We start from the raw sequence: 21,173 nt of genomic DNA on the forward strand, positions 1-21,173 counted from the left end.
ACTTTCAGCAGTAATCACGCATGTTAAAGATTTAGTAAAGTTGGGATGAAGCAGATGGGGGCCAAGTATATCAGCCGAGGGCTGGAGTGGCAGTGGGCAGGACTAAACCAAGTACAACAAATCCATAATTAAAAAAATAACCGATGAATTAAATACAGTAGAAGACATTGTGCTACTACACAACAAGGGTCTATAAAATCCAAGCATCCTGTATGTTGCTCTTGGGTGCTCCTTGTTGGTGCCCCCCCCCCCCCAATCCCAATCCTCCCCCACCTTTTTTTATGCAGCCCTTGCCACTTAATCTACTAAACCCCTCTTCTACTGCACTTTTTACCCCCCCCCCCCCCCATAAATGCACAAATAGGCTGACACCAGACATCATTTCACTGCATTTCTTACTTCCAGTAACTATATGCATGTGACAATAAACTTCCTTGTATCCTTGTATCCTTGTATCCTTGAATGTGCAGTTCATGGAGCACAACATTCAAAGAGACCACATTTCCAGTGCTGCATTGAACAAAGGGTATCCAACATTTTTGAGCCAAAAGCCCAAAAAACAAAAACAAAACAAACAAAACAACACAGCCAAGTCTGCCAGCCAACAACATAAATGTTTATATCATCTGGTGGTAAATCAGCCAACATAAATGTTTATATCATCTGGTGGTAAATCAGCCAACATAAATGTTTATATCATCTGGTGGTAAATCAGCCAACATACATGTTTATATCATCTGGTGGTAAATCAGTGCGTCTGTTTGACATCATTGGATTGACTGTCACTCTTACCCTTTTTTTTCGATGATATTTTCTTCCAAAAAAGTGCAGTGTTTCTTCCATACCCCTGAAAGTTCTGTGTAGTCTATCTGTTTTTCTTTTAGTATATATTTCTATGAAGTCTGAAGTGAGGCTTGTCAGTAAGTGGCAGTGTCCACATAGCCATTGGAAGTCAACTGCATGCCACCAGGAACCACAGCAGGGGGATGATGGACAACTGGTTTCCCCAACTGGGTTTGCTGCATCATGGGGCATGTTTCTTCCTGGTCACTGATGTACTGGGTGGACACCTCTTGCTGGAGCAGCAGGACATTGTTACTTGTCACACCTTTGACCTTGCTGTAGTCCTCCTCAGGCATCTCGACAGAGGTGGTGTGAGAACCCAGGTTCTGCTCAGCTAGAGGCCTGAGGAGCAGCACATTTTGCTGGTTGACCCTCTGGACTTCCACATACTCCATGGTCCTGGGAGAAGAGACCATGCTATCCCCTTTTCCCTCTAAGCCATTAGTGTTTGGCTCATAAAGGCCTTTCTTGTGCTTGGGGCCTGTGGTGCACTTCAGTTGCGGAGATACAGGGGGTGAAATGAACACATCAGGGAGACTCTTCCAGGGTGAGTCGAGCTGGTAGGGCTGATCAGGAGCCAGCACTGTAGGCCAGGCACTGGGTTGAGCATATTCAGGCTGAGGGGAGGCTGTGGGCGGTGTCTCTGCCTCCACCTCCTGCTGTGAGGACTCCAGAGTCAGCTCCTCTTTGGCCACTTTCTCCATTAGCAGAGTGTGACTGTCGCAGCTTCCCCTGCCTGAGTCGTTGTCTGAGGGGCTTTTCAACTTTAGGCATCCCTCCTGGAGATCTTTCCCATCCAGCATCAGCTCCTGGTTTTCACTGTCATAAACCTCAAGGTATTCCACTAGCAGATCCTCGTAGTCTGAAGGAGGAAAGCCCGGAATGACCAGAGCATTGAACACGTCCTCCGATTTCCCATTCTGAAAAAAAAACAAAATAATTATGTTCACTGGTCTAGATAAGTGAAAGCTCCAGTAAAAAGGGTTAGAGGCACGTGTTTGGAAGATGGTGTTTGTCATCGTCAAATTGTGGGAATTTATTGTTTTGTGAGGTGGGAATTTATTTTTGCAATAGATACAATGTTTACCAATTTACAAATGATCTATGGAATGAGGTTTAGACAGTATAGTGACTGGAGCGGTAAAGATGTATTTTGTGTTATTGTTCAATACACAGTCAACTAGACATGGTGTTTTCACCATTTTTGTTGGGATTTTGGGAAAGATAAAAGCACATTGTTGGCTCTTCCACCAAAGAACTGTCAGGATTAGCTATAATCCAGCAATAAGGAGAAAAACATTGATATGTGTAGCAGATAGAGGCTGCAGTCACCCATCCTGTCTCTTTAGCTACAGCTTTAACACTTCAGAGGCCCAAAGTTCAAGGGCAAATGGGGTGACCCTTCTCTCCTCTCACTATAAATGGTGTAAGAAGTGGGCTGGCTTGCTGTGGAGCCATCCAAAGCATGCCCAGTGTGAGCCTGTAGTATGACCCACACCGGAGACCCCTACGTTAGGTTGACCCTTGTGTGTGTGACCCCAAATATGGATGAGGCATGGCTTTACAGGGTAGGAAAAGGCTGTCAGGGGGATATGTGAAGGATACCTATGTCTTTCTGTGTGTATGGCATGGATTGGCACACTTTCTGAGGGGCAGGGCTCTGTGACTATGTGGTCTCACTACAGTTGAATATGTCCTCTGACTGCAATATAACCCTATGAATTTGGAAATTGAAAGTCATCTAAATGAAATAAAGTCATCTAAATGATGACATTATTTAATATAAACATTGGTTTTGATCAAAACAATTACTTTATGTCCCTACAGGAAGGCTATTTATTTTCCAAGGCGGACTACACTATGACAATATTACCATGACATTATCACTTTATTGCCCAAAATACAGTTGAATTTGTATTATGTTAGGTATATAACTAGATGTATTAGAGCATAACTAATGCAAGCTTAATTTAGTTAATTTCTAAAAGATTTGTAATGAAATAAAAATAATTTTTTAAAGAAAAATTGGATTTGACAGCATTTTCCACGATTGCGCATTGTTGCCATATGGCAACAAATTACCAACTACCAACTACCAACTACTTGAATTTCCCCTGGGGATCAATAAAGTATCTATCTATCTATCTATCTAAAAAGATTTTTTTTTACTTTTTAAAAAAAAATCCTTTATTTGATCCATTTTAAGTAAGAAAAGTACTTTAAAACATTTTTTCAAAGTATAGGTGATAATTCATGCAATAGAGGGAAAAATCCCCACCAAGAGCCTTGTAGAGTGACATGTAGACAGATTGAAATAAATGTGCCCTACCTTGAGGAGGTTTCTATCAATTCCTATGATTTTTGGCCCGGGAACAGGAGGCAGAAGACAGTGCTTCACACTACAGTTGAGAACAAAAAGAATTTGTGAGTCCCAAACTTAGGTGAAAAAGGTTACCAACATTCACCCTGACAAAAAGTATGTTAGTCACTGTAATCTGAAAACTCTATGACTTGATTTCGAAATCAATGCATTTTCACTTGCTCTATAACTTAAGACATTACCTGCTTCTCTTTAAATTCAGGATCCAAGTGAGGATGATGAAGACGAACACAGTGAAAATGGCTATCATAATCCACATGGATCGTTCCCTGGTAATATCTGAAAAACACAGAAGTTGTGTGATTGTTAAGGATTGTTAAGGAGCAGTGGCATTTGTGCAAATATGTACAAAAATCAAGGACGCGATTTTCTCTACCACCTACATAATGCTTCACAGCCGAGAACGGCAATAGTTCTTAAAAAGGTCAAAGCTGAAAAACAGGTTAATGCATGCTTTGTATAGTCAGAGTGGCCTCTCATGGGATCCTGGAATATCACTAGAGAGCAATTATAGGTCGAGAGGGCTGATCAACTAAACTAAACACACCTGGGCCCTACGCTGGTACCCGACAAGGAGAAAAAACAAAGAAGAGAAATGGCCCAATATGGTTTCAGCTTCCTTGTGCAGCTTTTTACCCCTATATAAATATATATACTGTATATGAGGAATAAACAATTGCTGGTCAAATGCTCTATATATGCATTAACTCTGACTTAAGTGAGGACCCCTGTTGACTAGGTGAGACATACTATTACCGCTATGTGCCACTACAACAGCTAATGATGGTGAACAAATTGCATTTGGTGTTAGCTCTGGGACATTTCAAATGGACACTGAACAAGACAGGTCAACTGCACATATCGGGCAGACACACATAAGCAAAAGACTAGAGGTATGCAGGAACACATATTTGTACCGAGCCATTTAGGTATAGGACATTAGGTTCAATGCAGATGTGTACAGAATGTACCAAATACAGCCTTAAACAGTAATCAACAGCATGCTTTTTTGTGTGTGGACCATGTTTCAAATTCAAGTTCCCGAAAACATATTAAATAGAGGACCATATGTCAGTTTAGTGGGGTGGGTCGCGAAATGATTTCCATAAATCAAATAAATTTGGGAAAAATAAAAGAGCTGTCACTTGACCGCACTCTAAAGAAAGATTTTAATTCCAAGACGCTTGCTGAGTTCTGGATTTCAGTCGAGAGGGAATATCCACAGCTATTCAAGGCCGCGATGGACGTACTGACGCCGTTTGGCTCCACATACCTGACTTTCTCTGCACTGACATATATTTAAAAACAAATACAGATCGCGTCTAAATGTGAAGGATGATCTGTGGCCGTCTCCACAATTAAACCAAGAATGGACTTGCTGTGTTCCGCGCATAGCGCGCATCCATCTCATTAGATGAGATTAACGCTGAAACATAGTTGCCAAAATGTAAATTTGCGCAGCAACAATGTACATATGTTTACAACAGTTTGTGGATATTACCCTGACTGAGATATTCTTCTGTTAAAATGGAAATTAAATTAATATTTCAAAGTTAAGTTTGCACGACAGCAATAATGTGCACTCATGTTACATGGATATTATTTTTTGACTGAGGTATTCTGCTTTTATCATATAGTAAATTTCTATATGTAAAATCATAACAGGCTGCTCTGTTCTTGTGTTGTCGTTAAGCCCGTGTTTAGATAAGCCTAGTGCGTATGGCCGGTGCGCACATTTTATTTTATTTTTTGAGTCACATCCAGGGATAGTGGGGGTCGCCAGTCTCTGGCACGGTTATTTTGGGGGTCGCGGGTTGAAAAGTTTGGGAACCCCTGGTTTAGTTAATTAATGGCAAAAAACATTTGACATCTTTTCAAAATACTATTCCTGCTTATATGTGCATCAAAATTAACCTAACCATGACATTAACATTAACACCGAGGTACGCTCCAAATCATGAGTTTTGTGTACCATTACACCCCTACAAAAGACACATTCATAGTCAGGACTTACAATCAGGTACTTGGATATAGGATGTTGTGCTCCATTCACTCCACAAACCATGATCAGGTTTGCAGCGAACCTGCACCATGTAGATCCCTCCAGAGTGAGGGCTGAACACATTGAATGTCTTCTGTTGCCCAACATCATGCTCCTGGATACACAGATACATGTAAACAACATTAAGGGTTAATACAGGATAAAAAATAACAAAGAATCACATAGTTGGACTACATAAAAAAAATAAGTTGGGAATGTTACAAAATCTAGTGAATATATAGTGACATAAAAATATTTACCAAACAATAAAACCTGCATGATGTTACTTTAAATGCCCAAATAACAATTTTTGCTTAAAACCTTTTATCTATCAATAGTATAGCTTTCCGTTCCTTGGAAACGGGGTTGAAACTTTTAAAGAGTAGTTGTTTTTTGCCTTAATCAGTTTTTGGATGTTTTTGGAATTTTTTTTTCTTCATTAATTTTGTGTCAACGATTCTTGGAAACTTGGTGTGCATGTAGCCCCACAAGGATAACACGGGACCATTGTTTTTTGTTTTGATCTGTCACCCACCCGCTGCACCGGGGCCCCTGAAAGGAGGGTAGGCTGGACACAGTTTTCTGTGATTATCTCGAGAACCGTAGGGCTTAAGATACCGACTTTTTTTTCGTATGTTGGTCTCAAGGGGCCATGTCAACCCATGCCACTTGAGGCCATGTCAACCCACTCATTTGAGGTATAGCACCACCTAGTTAAAAATTAAAAACGATGAGGCGTTGTAAACACAGGTATCATTATGACACCCTCTGAATGCATGCCCAGTTTAGTGAAATTCCGTTCATGGGGGGCCATACAATATATTAATATATGTGTACATTTAGTGACTGTACACTAATCAGCCTGTAGCTGGCCGGACACAGTTTTCTGTGAATATCTTGAGAACTATAGGGCCTAGGATTAATTATTTTTGTATGTTGGTCTACAGGGGCCATGTTAACACATACCATATCCACTCATTTGAGGTATAGCGCCACCTAGTTAAAAATGAAAAGGCAAAAACGAGGTGTTGTAATCGCAGGTATCTTTGGCTGACAGGTTCAAAACTGCACAAAATTGTGATCATTATGACACCCTCTAAATGCATGGCAAATTTCGTGGAAATTCCATTAATGAGAAGCCATATCAGCTACACACACACACACATACACACACGCATGCACACACATGCACGCACACCAGACATGGGGGACTCGAGTCACATGACTTGACTCGAGTCACATTTTTTAAGATTGAGACTTGCTTGATCAACATGTATAAAAGACTCGACTTGACTTTGACTTGCTATTCATGACTTGAGACTTGACTTAGACTTGAAACAAATGACTTGAAATGACTTGACTTTTTATTTTTTTCATAGATATTAAGGAGTTAACTTTAAGATTTCAGAAAATCTGCTTAGGTGCTGTTGCATGCGTCACGCGAGCGAACCTGTCATTGTACCAAGTGACGCGACGCGACAGACCAACAGCAAGTGCGAGATCAAATGAGACAGACTGAGGTAGGCTAACTTGCAAATATGGAAGGCTCTACGTTTATACCAAAACATAATAATGTTTGGCTTCACAGATGATGTATCTGACAAGTCAAAGGAGAAATGAACAGCAGTCTGCAAGTGTGCAAAATAGCGACATAACCACCACCATGTTGATTTTCATCCGAAGTTAGTCGTGTTACGGTACCGATCCACTTGCACGACACGGCATACGCATGGGGTCGCGCTGCCTCCCCTCGTTCAGTCGTGTGTGAGCGTTTAGTTTAAAATGTCTGTTAGCAGCTCATATTCAGTTCGTTTTAACGTATCTTAAGTGTTTTTTTACAAATTGACCACAATTTTAGGCATGTACTTAACAGTATACAACACATTAATAGCCTAAACAAACTATGCAAGCCATTTCGAAATCTTGTTTTATTTAAACTACTCAATACAATCTCAAATCCTCACCAGAAACACCAACAGTCAATATATTCATCCAAATCCTAGTTTCGTTTGTTTTATGGACTACTAGGTGGTCGTGGAAGAGATTGTTAAAACATTATTTGTCTTGTAAGCGGAACCAAAGTTTCACAGGCACTGTTGTGGTAGAACAAAGGACCTACAACCTTGTGCTTTCATTGGATAGTCGCCTCGCGTTCAACGGATTCATTTGCATAAAGATGGGCATCGGCAGAGCCCGTCTACGGAGAGCCTCCCCACTCTCTATTAATCCCATACAAACCGAATTTGGCTGCAGTTCACCAGAGTTCACCTAGATGGCGATCGCGGGCAAGTCCAAAATACATGGGGTCCTATGGAGCTACATGGCTAAATTTATTGTTTTCATATTTAACTGAAACCCTCAGATTTAATTTTATTTTTCGCAAAATGGATATGGATTATCAATCAAAAGTGAAATAATCCGGGAGTCATGTCCTTTCGTTTTCTTACAGGTTGGGTCGTTGTTGCCCATAACACGCTAGCATTCATGCTATGCTATGCTATGATCATGCTAATGACGTCATTGACACGTTTGAAAGGCTTTTTAGAACAATTAAGTGACTTTAAAAAATATAATACTCAACCAAGTGTGTTGTCTTTGCCTCCCCTTTCGAATACAATATTCAAATAACTTGAAAAAAAATTATATCCCGAGAAAAGTGGATTTTGAGGGGTACAGCTCCATAGACCTCCATTCATTCTGGACTCGCCTGCGAGCGCCCCTAGATGCAGTACCACAGCGGAAGAGTTCCGAGAGTGAAGGTTCTCCCCTTATTAGACATTCTCTGGCATCTGCCAGCTTTTTGACGCGCGACATTATTTCAAATGCAGCGCTGCCTTCCCGGAATGCTTTGCGGGCGCGTTAAAGTCGCTTGACGTCACCCATAGGACGAGTGGAATGCGACACGACAAATTGAAGTGAAGTCAGAGAATGTCTAATAAGGGGAGAACTGCCACCAGAGCCCGTTTACGGAGAGCCGGATCACTCCCTATTAACTCCATTGTACCTGCAATCTGTTGCAGTTCCGCTAGGGGCGATCACGAATAAGTGCAAAAACAATGGGGGTCTATGGAGCTAGACGGCTAAATGTGTCTCTTTCACCTGGTTGTAGTTGAGAAATCAAAGATTTGATTGTGGTTTCTGCAAGCTCAATATGGATTACAGGTCAAAAGTTGAATAAACGAGTAGTCATGTCCTTTTGATTTCTTACAGATTGGGTCGTTGTTGCCCACAACACACTAGCTTTCTGCTAATGAATGACGTCATTGACACATTTGTCACTGCAACCAGTTCAGAAACCGGAAGTTTCCCCAGAGTGGCGGTTCTCCCCTTATTAGACATTCTCTGCCGCCACTCTCGGGAAACTTCCGGTTTCTGAATTGGTTGCAGTTCCTTTTCTGGTTCCTCACGAATAAGTGCTACAGGTGTAACTTGAACTGTTTGAATATATTTTCATGATTTGATGTAGCTTAGGCTACCTAATATTTGAGGCATTTTGAAACAATAATAGGCTATTTTATAATAGGTCTACTTGAAATACATTTATTTTTATTTGTATACATTTCATCTTATTCTATAAACCGTTCAGATGTAGGCTATGTGGCTTGAATGAATGCAATGTATATTTGTTTGTTACAAATACAACTCCAGCACTTCATAACTAGCCTATTGTAGCTTATTTTAAAACGAAAACATGGGTAAATCATCATGAATTTCAACGATTTGGCTATGACTTGCTTGACCCTGGAGCTATGACTTGACCTGACTTGTTTGACTGTCACAAAAAATGACTTGGACTTGCTTGAAACTTGAAGGTTAAGACTTGAGACTTGCTTGTCACACATGTGTGACTTACTCCCACCTCTGACGCACACACACGCAGACACGCACACACACACATTAACACACACAAACATAGAGACACACACACACACACACAGTACACACGCACGCACACACACACAGGCACGCACGCACACACACACATAAACACACACACTCATGTACACACACACACACACACACAATTTTAAAGGGCCACATTCGACCCAAGGGTGGCTAGTTGAATGAGCCTGTCCAGCAAGAGGCTAATGCTACCCCTCAGCTATTAGTCAATGCTCTTTTCATCCAAACCTAATACTGAACAAATGCACTAAGCTACACAACTGCACTAAGCTACACAAATGTTGTTTGTGGTTGAATCGGTTTGCTGCACTCCACCCACCTCCCACTCGTCCTGGTTCTTCAGTTTGACACGCAGCTGATAAACGAGGGTGATCCAGCCAGAACTGGTGTCTGCGTTGAGCGGCTTCTCCCAAGAGACCCGCAGGTAAGGACCCTGCTCGTCAGCCTTCACCAGTACAGTCACATTCTCCGGAGTATGGGGCTGAACTGAGGACAGAAGAGCACAGAGGAGTAAAAAACAATATATTTATATATATGGGAATGAATCCAATATATGTATCTATTACTAGTTAAAACAAATGGTTTCCAACCGCATATGTGCGCTTCATGCAATGCTTGACTTGTACATTTGGTAATGCTCTCACTAATGTTGTCACAGTTGTTCTTTTTTTTTTTTGTGTGTGTGTGTGTGTGTGTGTGTGTCTGTGTGTGTGTGTGTGTTTGTTATTCAAAAAAGAGAGTATAGTGCTTCTCTAAAAAAGTGTCCTGATATGGAAATCTTTTGGTTCCTTTAAGATGTTTTTGAGAGCAAATGAATGTCAAACTTCCAAGTGAAGACATCACACTTCTGAGAAATGCCGACTTGCAACACTGATCCTGTTGATGTTTAACCACAGGACGTCAGGGTTGCTCAAACCGAAATGAATACAGCCAAAAGCATGGCAGCAGATGGCATGGAGCTCAATTATAATAGGAATCATAAGCATTGTCAAGTAAAGTGTAACATTCTGTTCTCAAACTTGGGGAATGGGGCCATGAAAGAGGAACTCACCAATATAGACTACGTCCACATCCACAGGATCCGAGTAGTTGGTACCCCTTCTGTTGGTAGCCGCCACAGTGATGTTGTAGTTTACCCATATGCTGGTGTCATTCTTATTGAAGTAGCAAGAATTCGGCCCTGCTGTATGATAGTCCGAACATTCATAGACTCTCTCAGAGCTAAAGAGAGCAACAGAAAAGAACAATATTCAGATGCATGTATTTCCAGTTATATCCTATCTGCCACACCTTGGGACTGGTTGAAAGCACATGGCATGACATAACATATTCTCAACTGTCTGTAGTCTGTAGGGTATCTGTCTGGACTTGCAAATTTCACAGTCATCTGATAAACATGTTGCTGGAGGTGGCTTTGCATCTCAGTGTGTGTGTGTGTGTGCGTGTCTTTATATGTGTACACACACATAAACTAAATATTTTTTGACAGTGTAAATAGCACTTGGTCTTCAGTTATATAGAATGTAAAGGCTGTTTATTACAAACAACCAACTGTCAAAAAGAGTTGATCCTTGAAGGTTATAGGGACTCCTCCAAGTTCACAAATATTCCTGCTCTTAGAAGTGCCTGCAGTAATTTCTGGAATTCCTTATGGAAACATTTTTTTCAAGGATCCCATTTCAGTTAAGATTCCCAGAGCATTCTGTATAGAACATTTTGCTATCCCATTGTTATTGCTAAAGCTATTGCGGTAACACTTTACTTGACGGGTGAGTTCATAACACATTCATAGCAGCTGTCATAAACTGCACATAAAGCATTCATGACTGTTTCATGAGACATGACTCAACATTCATACCAAACCTTTCATGAATGTGGAAGACAGAACGACGATAACTTGTCAAAATAAAAGTCCAAAGTCGCAAAGCAGCATTGCCGTTTTTGTTCCAAACCTCTTACCTAATCACGTCACATCTGAGTCAATGGGCTACTCCAGTGCCAAAAAGACAGAACACTGTCAAGCAAATAATTTTTGTTTCATAAAAATGTATTTGTTTTATGACCTTTGCAGATTATTTCTCAACTTTTGCTACTGAGAATGTCCAACTGTTCCAGGTTACACAAATACGAGTCAGCTAAATGTAGGCTAGTTTAGGCCTACCTCCCAGTAACTCAGTGATTACGAATACTTCACAACTTGTACAGTAAAGTGACATTCGATGTAGGCTTCATAAGATATTCATGAAATATTTACAAAGGCTGGATAGATTAAATTAATGGTATCCAGGTTACACAAATATGATGTTGGACTTTTATTTTGACAAGTTGTCGTCGTTCTGTGTTCCACATTCATGAAAGGTTTGGTATGAATGTTGAGTCATGTCTCATGAAACAGTCATGAATGCTTTATGTGCAGTTTATGACAGCTGCTATGAATGTGTTATGAAATCACCCGTCAAGTAAAGGTTAGGGCATTTGTGGAATGCTTTAGATAGAGTGGTATAAACGCTCTTTCATTGCCACTCCTCCCAACAAACTATAATCACATTTAATGATAATCACTAACTGTGAAAAAGTCTGACCAAGAAGTAACTAGTACTACAGACAGGGACATAAGCTACACATATTGTATACGTGCTACTTTGGAATTGATTCTGTTGATTTGGTGCAGTCTGACATTAACCTTTGCTCGTTGTTCATACTGGCTGCTGTTTGCAAAACACCCTCATACACTCCTGCCCTGAGTCTGCTGTATTCCCATAAACAATCCTACCAACTTATGTGCACACATGCCCTTGTTCACTTGACCCTGTAAGAGGCCATTTCAACTCCCTGGAAATCTACTTTGCTCATATTCTTTTCCCTTCAAACCACCTGTTCCACAAATGTTACTGTATTTATATTAAACAGTGCACTTCTGGTCAGATTTATCACTGGAACACACCAGGTGTAAATCAGTTTCCCTGCCATTTTATAGCTTTTAGGTTTGACAATACATTTAGACATGATAAGTTTATGGCTTACGTCTCCAAGCGATAGTACAGGGCATAAGTGGTAGGCAGGCCACCATCATAGCCAGGTTCCCACCAGCAGGTGAAGGTTTCCTTCTCTGGGGAGCGACAGCTTGTGATCTTGGGTTTTCCTGGTGGCGTGATGCCTAAGGCAGGGAGATTAGGCAATTCAAATACTCACTGCGAATCTTATTTTTCCATCGATACACAAAAGTTCTGCTGTAACAAGTTAGTTATTCTCCTTTCAAGGAGTGACAGTAATTCAGAGCAGCATATCTTTGGTGACAGACCAAGAGCACACATGAAAAAGCTGAAACAAATATCTCATATGCTAATATTTAATAGTTGAATAATGTTATTTGTACTTACCAACAGTATGTGTCACTACACTGAATAGAATGGAGAGGATGAGATCTGTTCCAATGTTTCTTCTCATCGTGACAGTGGGCCGTAGACCTTCGTGTAAATGCTGGAAAGGAAGAAAGACAAGAGTGCCATTTACTTCAACTGATGGTAACTAAAATGTGATGGAAAATATGCTAGGGACAAATCATAAATCATAAATCTGGTCTAATCACTGATGAAAACCCAACAAAAGTCACCTTGCACCTTTACTGATAAAATGTCAGCAAACAAATGTTTCAGAATTTTTTTTTTTTAATCAGAGCAAGGACTCTCAATCTTAGTGTTTCTCTTTGTCCCACACAAGAGCACACACACACACACACACACAAGCACACACGCGTAGCCTACATACATGCACGCAAACACACACACACACACACACACACACACACACACACACACACACACACACACACACACACATTGTAGCTGCAGAGCCTAGGCAACAATGGAAAACTACCAGGGAACATGTGACTACAAAGCTCAGAAGTCCAAACAATGAACACCATATAATGATTTACACCCATAACCTTAGCTAGTCTCCTTTGCTGGCCAAGATAATAGACAGTGTACATGCGTATTATGTTATGTATAGTTAATGGAGAGCTTGCTAGGCTTTTCCGTATAAGTTAACACAATGAAATTATGTCTCATAAACCATTCTATTGCGAAAATGTTTAATGGTCTGTCAGTTTCATTAAGTAAAAGAATTTATTTTAGGGAACCATCTGACCTTCTCAGCTGTTAAGATTAATGATTACCAGTTGAAACAAACAATAAAAGCTAGCTTACACATCTACACATTCTTTACAATCCCCACCAATACCACTTTAACATGTCTCCAGTGAAAACTCTCTACCAGCAATCTCCTCTCATAAAAGCTGATCCAGTAGTTAAAAAGACAGACACACAGATTTAGACCAAATAAATTAAAAGATTGTACTCTAAGGTTGTTGATATTTGAGGCCAATTACTCCCTTCCCTTCAGTTCTACCGAGGCAAGCACTGATTGGCTGGAATGTAAATGGCTTGGTTTGAGCTAATGTGTTTTCTTATTTACAATGCCAGCACCAGGGTTATTATAGTTAATGAAATTAACTAGTTTAAACTAGTTAAAACTAAAATAAAACTAGCAGTGAAAAAATAATTTTGATAACAAAAATAAAAATTAAAAAGTGACAGTTGTCCAAAAAAAAAAAAAAAAAAAAGACAATGAACCATGCAAAACTAAACTAAATCGAACTAAAGGTAAAATCAGATTAGTTTTAGTTCTCCAACTCAATTTGCACTGTGGTTGCTATACAACTTTCATGTTCTGTTTGAATTCTTGAGAGACGCTGGCCTATTAAAAAGGACCTTTGACTATTTCATTGTACCGGTACTTGTTTTGTCAACACTAAATCAAGACATTCCTCATAAAACCTGAAAAACTAAAACTGAGACTAAAACTTAATAGAATTGAATCTAAAACGTCCTGTAAAACTAAACTACTTGCACTTGCGAAGCTAACTAAAACTAAATTTAAATAAAAAAACAAACTGAAAGACTAGGTAAAAATACAAAATAATGACATTTTCAAAGCTATAATAACTGGCCAGGACTACAAAAACTGGATTCTTTAAGCACATACTGAACAGAGAGGCATCATGAGGAGTAATTCTCTGAATCTGACACAGTGTTTTGGGTTAGAATCACAGACTTCCTCTTTGGAGGGTGGAGTGGCACAGAAAAAAAGTTGTGCTACCAATGCTAACTTATCTGAAATCTCTCTCATGACAGAGGGCCTTTCCTATGCCCCTCCCCCATATCACACAAGTACACCATATAGTCAGAAGCCATATTTACAATTTAAGTGAAGTGATTTGATTGGGACCAAATGAAAGAGTGAATGAGTGTGGGTGTTTCTCTGCTCCATGGTGAGTGACACAGAGGATTAGGGAAAAAACAAACCCAGCTGGAAGTACGGCATATTTGATTATGTAAGGGCTTATGTCATAAGAAGAGGGAATCAGTGCTGGCCCGTGTTGGACTAGATACCCATTTGCATTCTGCTTCAGTGGAACATGGTGCAGATGTTGCCCTCACAGGCTTCTTATTGGGCTCATGGGCATTGGGATACAAAGCAGAAAACATAAAAGGGGAGTAAAATACCAAACTCTACCTGGCTGGAGAAAAATATTTTTTTCTATTTGATAGCTATTCACACAACATACACATGAAGCTCCAGTCAACTGAAACTATTTGAAAGCTTTAATATGCCCTATCAACATGGGCTGTTCTGTGAAGATGATGCTTCCAAATCATAGTTTGAGCTGGACTGAAATAGCCTATATAGGTATAGTTATTTTACTGTAAAGAACATTTCCATCATTGACTTCCAGCCTGATAAATAGAACAAAACACATTACTTGCACCAAAAAGTCAGCAAATAACTTGCACCGAAAAGCCAATAAATAACTTGGTCTAAAGATAGTTAGTCTTAGCTTATCTTGTCAATACTGTTCTAAGGCTGACACCCTAACCAGAAGAATAAGATAAAGATGATTAATAAAAAAGGTAGAAACATGATGGGTATCTAATTATGCCTGAATGCATCAACCACATTACCAAACACAAATAGGTTTGACGAATGGTGCAGTGATTGGATAATTGGATAATTGAAAGTGCTTAGGATTGCCCTTGTACTGCATATAGCCAACTTATATAACCTCCCTTAAAAAGCTACTAAGCCAAGGAAGCACTGTTAACTACAAAAAGCCTGGTAGCTTTTGACCAACATTCCAGTTATTCTTCAGTCTATTCTCATTTTACCTTTCTTTGTCTACTGCTTAAGGGCATTATATCATAAAAGTCCCAAATACCAGACCTAACAGAAGTGGTTATACAGTACGGTATATACAACTAGAAAAGCATTTCCTGAAGGAAATACAGTGCATGAAAATGCAAAAAATATTATGTAAAATATCATACAGAGTAAAAACAAACTATATTGGTTGCTAGGTAGATGAGGTTTAATATAGTTAGAATGACTGAACAGTTAAATAGGTGTATAGTTTAAATGGTTAAATTATTTGCTAGGTAGATGAGGTTTAATATAGTTGGAATGACTGAACAGTGAAATAGGTAGATAGTTTAAATGGTTAAATTATTTGCGAGGTAGATGAGGTTTAATATAGGTGGATAGTTTAAATGGTTAAATTATTTGCTAGGTAGATGAGGTTTAATATAGTTGGAATGACTGAACAGTTAAATAGATGGATAGTTTAAATGTTTAAATTATTTGCTAGGTAGATGAGGTTTAATATAGGTGGATAGTTTAAATGGTAAAATTATTTGCTAGGTAGATGAGGTTTAATATAGTTGGAATGACTGAACAGTTGAAACAGTTGAACAGAATGTGTACTCTTAAGAGAATGAGACTGTATGCTTAAATCCTGAGAAACTGACAGTTGATGCAGGTGGCCTGGCCACCTGGCACAAGATTCTAATTGCTGTGATGTCATAAAGGCCTAATAGTTTTTAATTAATAGTTTAATCAATCAATCAATCAATCAATCAATCAGTTTAACTGGCTCTTTGATGGGGCTTAGTTGAGCAGCTGGAAGTTGATACAGGTGCACATCAAGTTAATTAGCCCATTGTGATGTCATCAGCCCAATGTTAAGTCTATGGGGAAAATTTGAATAGTTTTTTATTAATAGTTTAAAAAGTATAAGAATAAGAACACTTGGAAGAACAGTACAGTGCATTTTCATGCACTGTAATAAAACAACAGCAATCTCCTCTGGCCACTGTACTAGGCATTAGGGTCTATTCCATGCACTATGTACAGCCTCTCCTATGTCTATGAACCTGAAAATTCTACTTTACATTAAAGCAACACCAAAGAGTTTTTTGTACCTTAAAATAATGTTTCCAAAATCGTTTCAGTGGTTCATCAACTCATAACAGGGTGAACGGCACTTTCTGCATTCACTTCGCAGCCCTCTATCGACTATAACCGCACTATGTAAGTTTGCTGGATTGGGTAGCGGATCTGTAGTTCGATGGAATGAGACATAAGAAACTAAAATTTGACTTGCATCTGATGTCGCAATACATCATACTTTCATAAAATCATGCAACATGTTCTACCTTGTCTGTGGACATTGTTATTTGCAAAGCCGGTGCTGGATAAACAAATGGTGCGTGTGACAGAGGAAAAGTTCTTTGATGTTGCTTTAAAGTCTCAGAATCAGACGTTGGACCTTACACCTTATCCCCAAAAACAAAATGCATTTTTTTTACTAGATTAACAATCCATGCTGAAACCACATCTCACCTAATAAGCAACTTTCAGTAAACCTGCACAATTCCAACATGCAATAGTAAAAGACTGCCTCTTCTTAATGAACCAAACACGAGTTACACACTTTGTCCTGTATTATTTTTCTTAATGAACTAAGCACGAATTACACACTTTGTCCTGTATTATTTACATAGTTTTTCCTGTATTATTTTTCTTAATGAACGAAACACGAGTTACACACTTTGTCCTGTGTTATTTTTCCGTTATCAAGGACATGACGGATGGCGGAAATGGCCTCCAAAGCTTCAAGGTGGTTCATCAGAGCTACTTGCATAAGTCCACACCGGGGGGACATACAAGGACAATCCTATTATCAATTATTTTTTTAATTCTCAGTCTATTTCAAACTATTTCTTTAACCAATTATATCTAAACTATCAACAATGAAATAAACACATCTTATTCAACTAAGCAAAGTCACACATATTTTCTATACTTTCCTTACAAAGGCTGATGGGTTCTTGGTCCATTTTTTAAGTCATTCTCTTCCTGAGGGTGTACTTTGCCACTCTGTCTGCAATGTCATGGCTGACTGACGGAATTGATATCTCTTGAGCACTCATTGATTTGTGCCATAAATATTGATAGCATCTCACACTATAGAGACACAAAGATTGTGGCGTCACACAATCCCTTTTGTTTAGGTGTGATCAGGGGTGTAGAATTGCACACACAGGTGTCAGAGATCAGGGACGGTGAGAGAGAGGGAGCCTTGGATTATTGCTATACAGTAACACTACCTGGGTGGATTAGGAACATTACATTATTTAGACTGCCCAGGTCTCCATGGAGATATCTGATGATGCAGAGTGATTAAAACCTGCGTAACACCAGCTAATGATCACCTGTGGGCTTTAGGTTGCCATCACCATACGCTGGTGAGGTTGCAAAGTAGATGAGAAGAAGCAATAAAAAGAGAACTCTTGAGATTAAACTTTTTTTTATAGACAATCTAGTGTAATTTGTATGTTCGCATGTTCAATCAGGAACAAGGGTGAAGAAGAAACATGGCATTGTCTTTATTAAGTTACTCTTTAGTTATTTCTGCTGCCAAATCTACCAAGCTAATGGCAGCACCTGTCTCAACTTCAACAAACTTCTACTTTGTAGTAGGTAACAACAGTGGATGCAAATTTACCTGCTGATGTCTGAATAAAAACATGCATACCCTATGGGCCTCTGGAAAATCTTACCCCGTTGATGCCAAAACAGCATACAGACACCAACATCAGCTATGGGTACATAGAGGAACTTGGTTTCTATGTTATCACAAAATGCCATGTATTTGTGTCACTATACGCATCCTAAAAGAGTACACAGGGAATTTCTGACTGTTTAATGTGTTATTTGTGGATTAGCCGTAGTGCACTAACGTAATGTTCTTCCTTACTGTACAGCAGGTCCTGAACATTACTCCATAGCCATAGCAAAGATTCTGCCACTCTACATCATTTTTGTTTTCTTTGAAAGAGTTGAGTGATGAGGAAGTAGGCAATCAGAAGATAAGGAAACTACAATGTAAAACAACAGCCTTCAAGACCCAGTAATTACAGGATTGTGAGACCGGGTTCTCAAGGGCTCTTTAGGTTGTAGTCTACAGTTGTCTCACTGAAGGCTCTCTGAAAAGTTACTTGTTTTACATTATCAAACAGACCGTGTTTTTTTTTATGGCTTTTTAGTATGTGGCACACATCTCCTTATCTGAGAGTGAGAGATAGCTTGTAGACAGAAGGTCTAAGGTTAAACCAATGAAATAGGCCATCATGATAGTGAATCATTTTAAATAAATAACTGGCACAGTACCAGCAGAGTATTAATTTGCCCATTCAACAGGACATGGACTACCAGTTGGCATAGAAACATTCAGGTGTTCCTGTTTGTTTGTTTGCTTATTTATTTCTTTATTTCTATAAAGGGGAAAGGCCTCCGGGTTCCAGAAAAAAGTTATTAATTAAACACTCCAACCTGGTGTTTGTGCATAATCTGTCTGAGGAAAAATGATATCTTGAAACATCATCCTTAATAATAGTATGAGTGATAAGAAAGAAAAGAAAAGATTGTGGTTAGCGCACTGATATCGGCTATTTCATTTCTGAGTTCACTTATTGACCTTTCATTGCTAGACAGTACCTCTCTGGCTGAGCTCAGTTGAAGGCATCTGTAGCTTTCACTTAGCCATCAGGTCTGTTAGAAGTATATATTGCAATGTAGATAAAAGGTTACTTTTATAAGTAAGTAGGTGAGTAAATCAGTTAAAATACCTTTTAACTCTGATAGTTGCAATAATATACAAAGAATGGCCTACAAAATTAAATAGTAAGTCACATTCATCCATCATAGGCAGAAAAAGATAAAAGCTGGGGGACATGAAAAGCAAGAGCTTCCAGTGACATGGTGAAATACATCAACCAATGGTTTTGCAACTAAATGACACTTTCTAAATCATGACAAAATAGTAACAGCCAGTCAGTGTACTTAGGTACTTCAATATTAAATTTTAACTGTTGGTGGTTCAGAGGATAAAGGTGTTTTAAGGAATGGAAGTAGCCTGACTAGTCACTGATATGCGGATTACCAAGGGTAGCCTAAATCGTCTTACATAACCGCTGGCAATATCAGCGTTCTCCAACGTTCTTATAGGCTAGGCTAAATAAACACTGTTCTGAGAATATATTTATTTTGTTTACCAAAACACAATCAAAAAACAAACACACAAACAACCATCACAAGCAAATGCAAAAGCAATAATCCCAACTAAGGTGTTTTGATGGACAGAACATAGGTCACCAACATTTCATTGTGAATTCGCAATTTCATTTGTAAACAAATATGGTGGGCTATATCAGGCTATGTTATTTATCAGGCCAAAATTCTTAGTCATGTCAATTGACAATAATCTTTTGCCCTAGCCTACTTAAAATTGAAACAGCTTTTCTGAAAATGCAATTTTCATAAAAATCCAAAGATGTACAAATCTCTCAGTAAAATAAAATGATGCTACTGATATGGTCTGAAACCGAGAAACTACCTTCACATTTGTGAATGTTCTCTCTAGAATAGACAAGGGCTATCCATTTGTTGTAAAACAGCAAGAAACCGCAGGCAAACATCTATCCAATACTAACTAAACCAATGCAACAGCAAAATTCAATACAATTCGACGTTTTTTTGCACATGTTGCACATGGTGTGAGAAAGAATGTTTCTATCTGACCTCGCAGTTACCGAGAAAGCCATTTTGGTGATTCTCAAGAACCATAGGCACCGGCGCGCTCACAGACTGGTGCGAGTAGGCACTTCAGCATATTAAATCACACAAGATATTGATGTAGATAGCCAATGGGATATAAAAAGGCCAGTATTCCTTTCATTTAACCAAAGCATCCCTCAATCCATTCGCCCTCGGGTAGCCTCATCCACGAAGAGGAGACTATTTGTTAAAGTCAAGTGAAATACGCAAAAAAGTTCAAGCGCATGACTTGACTGAAAGTGATTCAGCCGAAAGTGTACAGGAAAGCTAAGATCTCCCCATGTTAAATACACCGCCCTCAATCACTTCTACTGTAGGATATACGCTGCGTTAAGAGAGTAGGCTACTTACCTCTGAAACGCAGCGGTATCACCACGTTTAGCGAATAACGTTGAAAGGTTACATTGAACTGTTTAGGCCTAAATCTATAAATCTAAAGCTGTTGAACTTTGTAATTTGTTCAGACAATGTTGGAGAACTCTTACTTCCTTAAACTCCGGAGGCAAGCACGGAACTGGCGGAATTACAGCATCTCCTGTCTAACCGGTCTTAAGAAGAAGCGGGTGGAGTGCGTTGTTGACACTCCTGTCGATCTGCCTTGGAAATCTGCCCGCTGACACCGCCCACCTCTGACAACACGCATCAGCCTTCATTTGGCGTGTGCATGCGGCTGCATTACCTGCCCCTTGTCATTTCCATGTAGACCCGCTTTCTCAACCCCAAATCAGGGATACTTTCAGCCCCACCCCCACCCCAAAATAAATAAATAAATAAATAAATAAATAAATAAATAAATAATAATAATAACAAAGTAATTTTGTTTTAAAATATACATTTCTTAAGAAATACTACCGATTTGATACTATTTATATTTATAAATGGTGCACTATCACTTTAAGAACATTATTTACACATTCATAAGATTTTGTCAGCAAATAAACCCAAATATACCCTATGGCTAGTCCACAAACTGTAACATTGTTTGTGCCACAT

General features: G+C 39.2%; 1 protein-coding gene across 1 annotated transcript; it reads right to left on the minus strand.

Annotated features, from left to right (window-relative positions):
• Positions 1–349: 349 nt before the first annotated feature.
• On the minus strand, positions 350–20,729 carry prlra (prolactin receptor a). Its single transcript, XM_076283761.1, has 9 exons — positions 20,532–20,729; positions 12,548–12,647; positions 12,192–12,324; positions 10,219–10,388; positions 9,487–9,653; positions 5,238–5,379; positions 3,406–3,502; positions 3,173–3,242; positions 350–1,763 (listed from the first exon to the last, which is right to left on the minus strand). The coding sequence occupies exons 2-9, from the start codon at positions 12,612–12,614 to the stop codon at positions 918–920; spliced, it is 1,692 nt and encodes a 563-aa protein (XP_076139876.1). The 5' UTR covers positions 12,615–12,647; positions 20,532–20,729; the 3' UTR covers positions 350–917.
• Between the last annotated feature and the right edge of the window lie 444 nt (positions 20,730–21,173).

Source organism: Alosa pseudoharengus, unplaced genomic scaffold (assembly GCF_046254945.1).
Source record: "Alosa pseudoharengus isolate Yale_2024_CS ecotype anadromous, Long Island Sound unplaced genomic scaffold, YU_APseudo_1.1 YU_APseudo_1.1_scf_14, whole genome shotgun sequence".
NCBI classification, from domain to species: Eukaryota; Metazoa; Chordata; class Actinopteri; order Clupeiformes; family Clupeidae; genus Alosa; species Alosa pseudoharengus.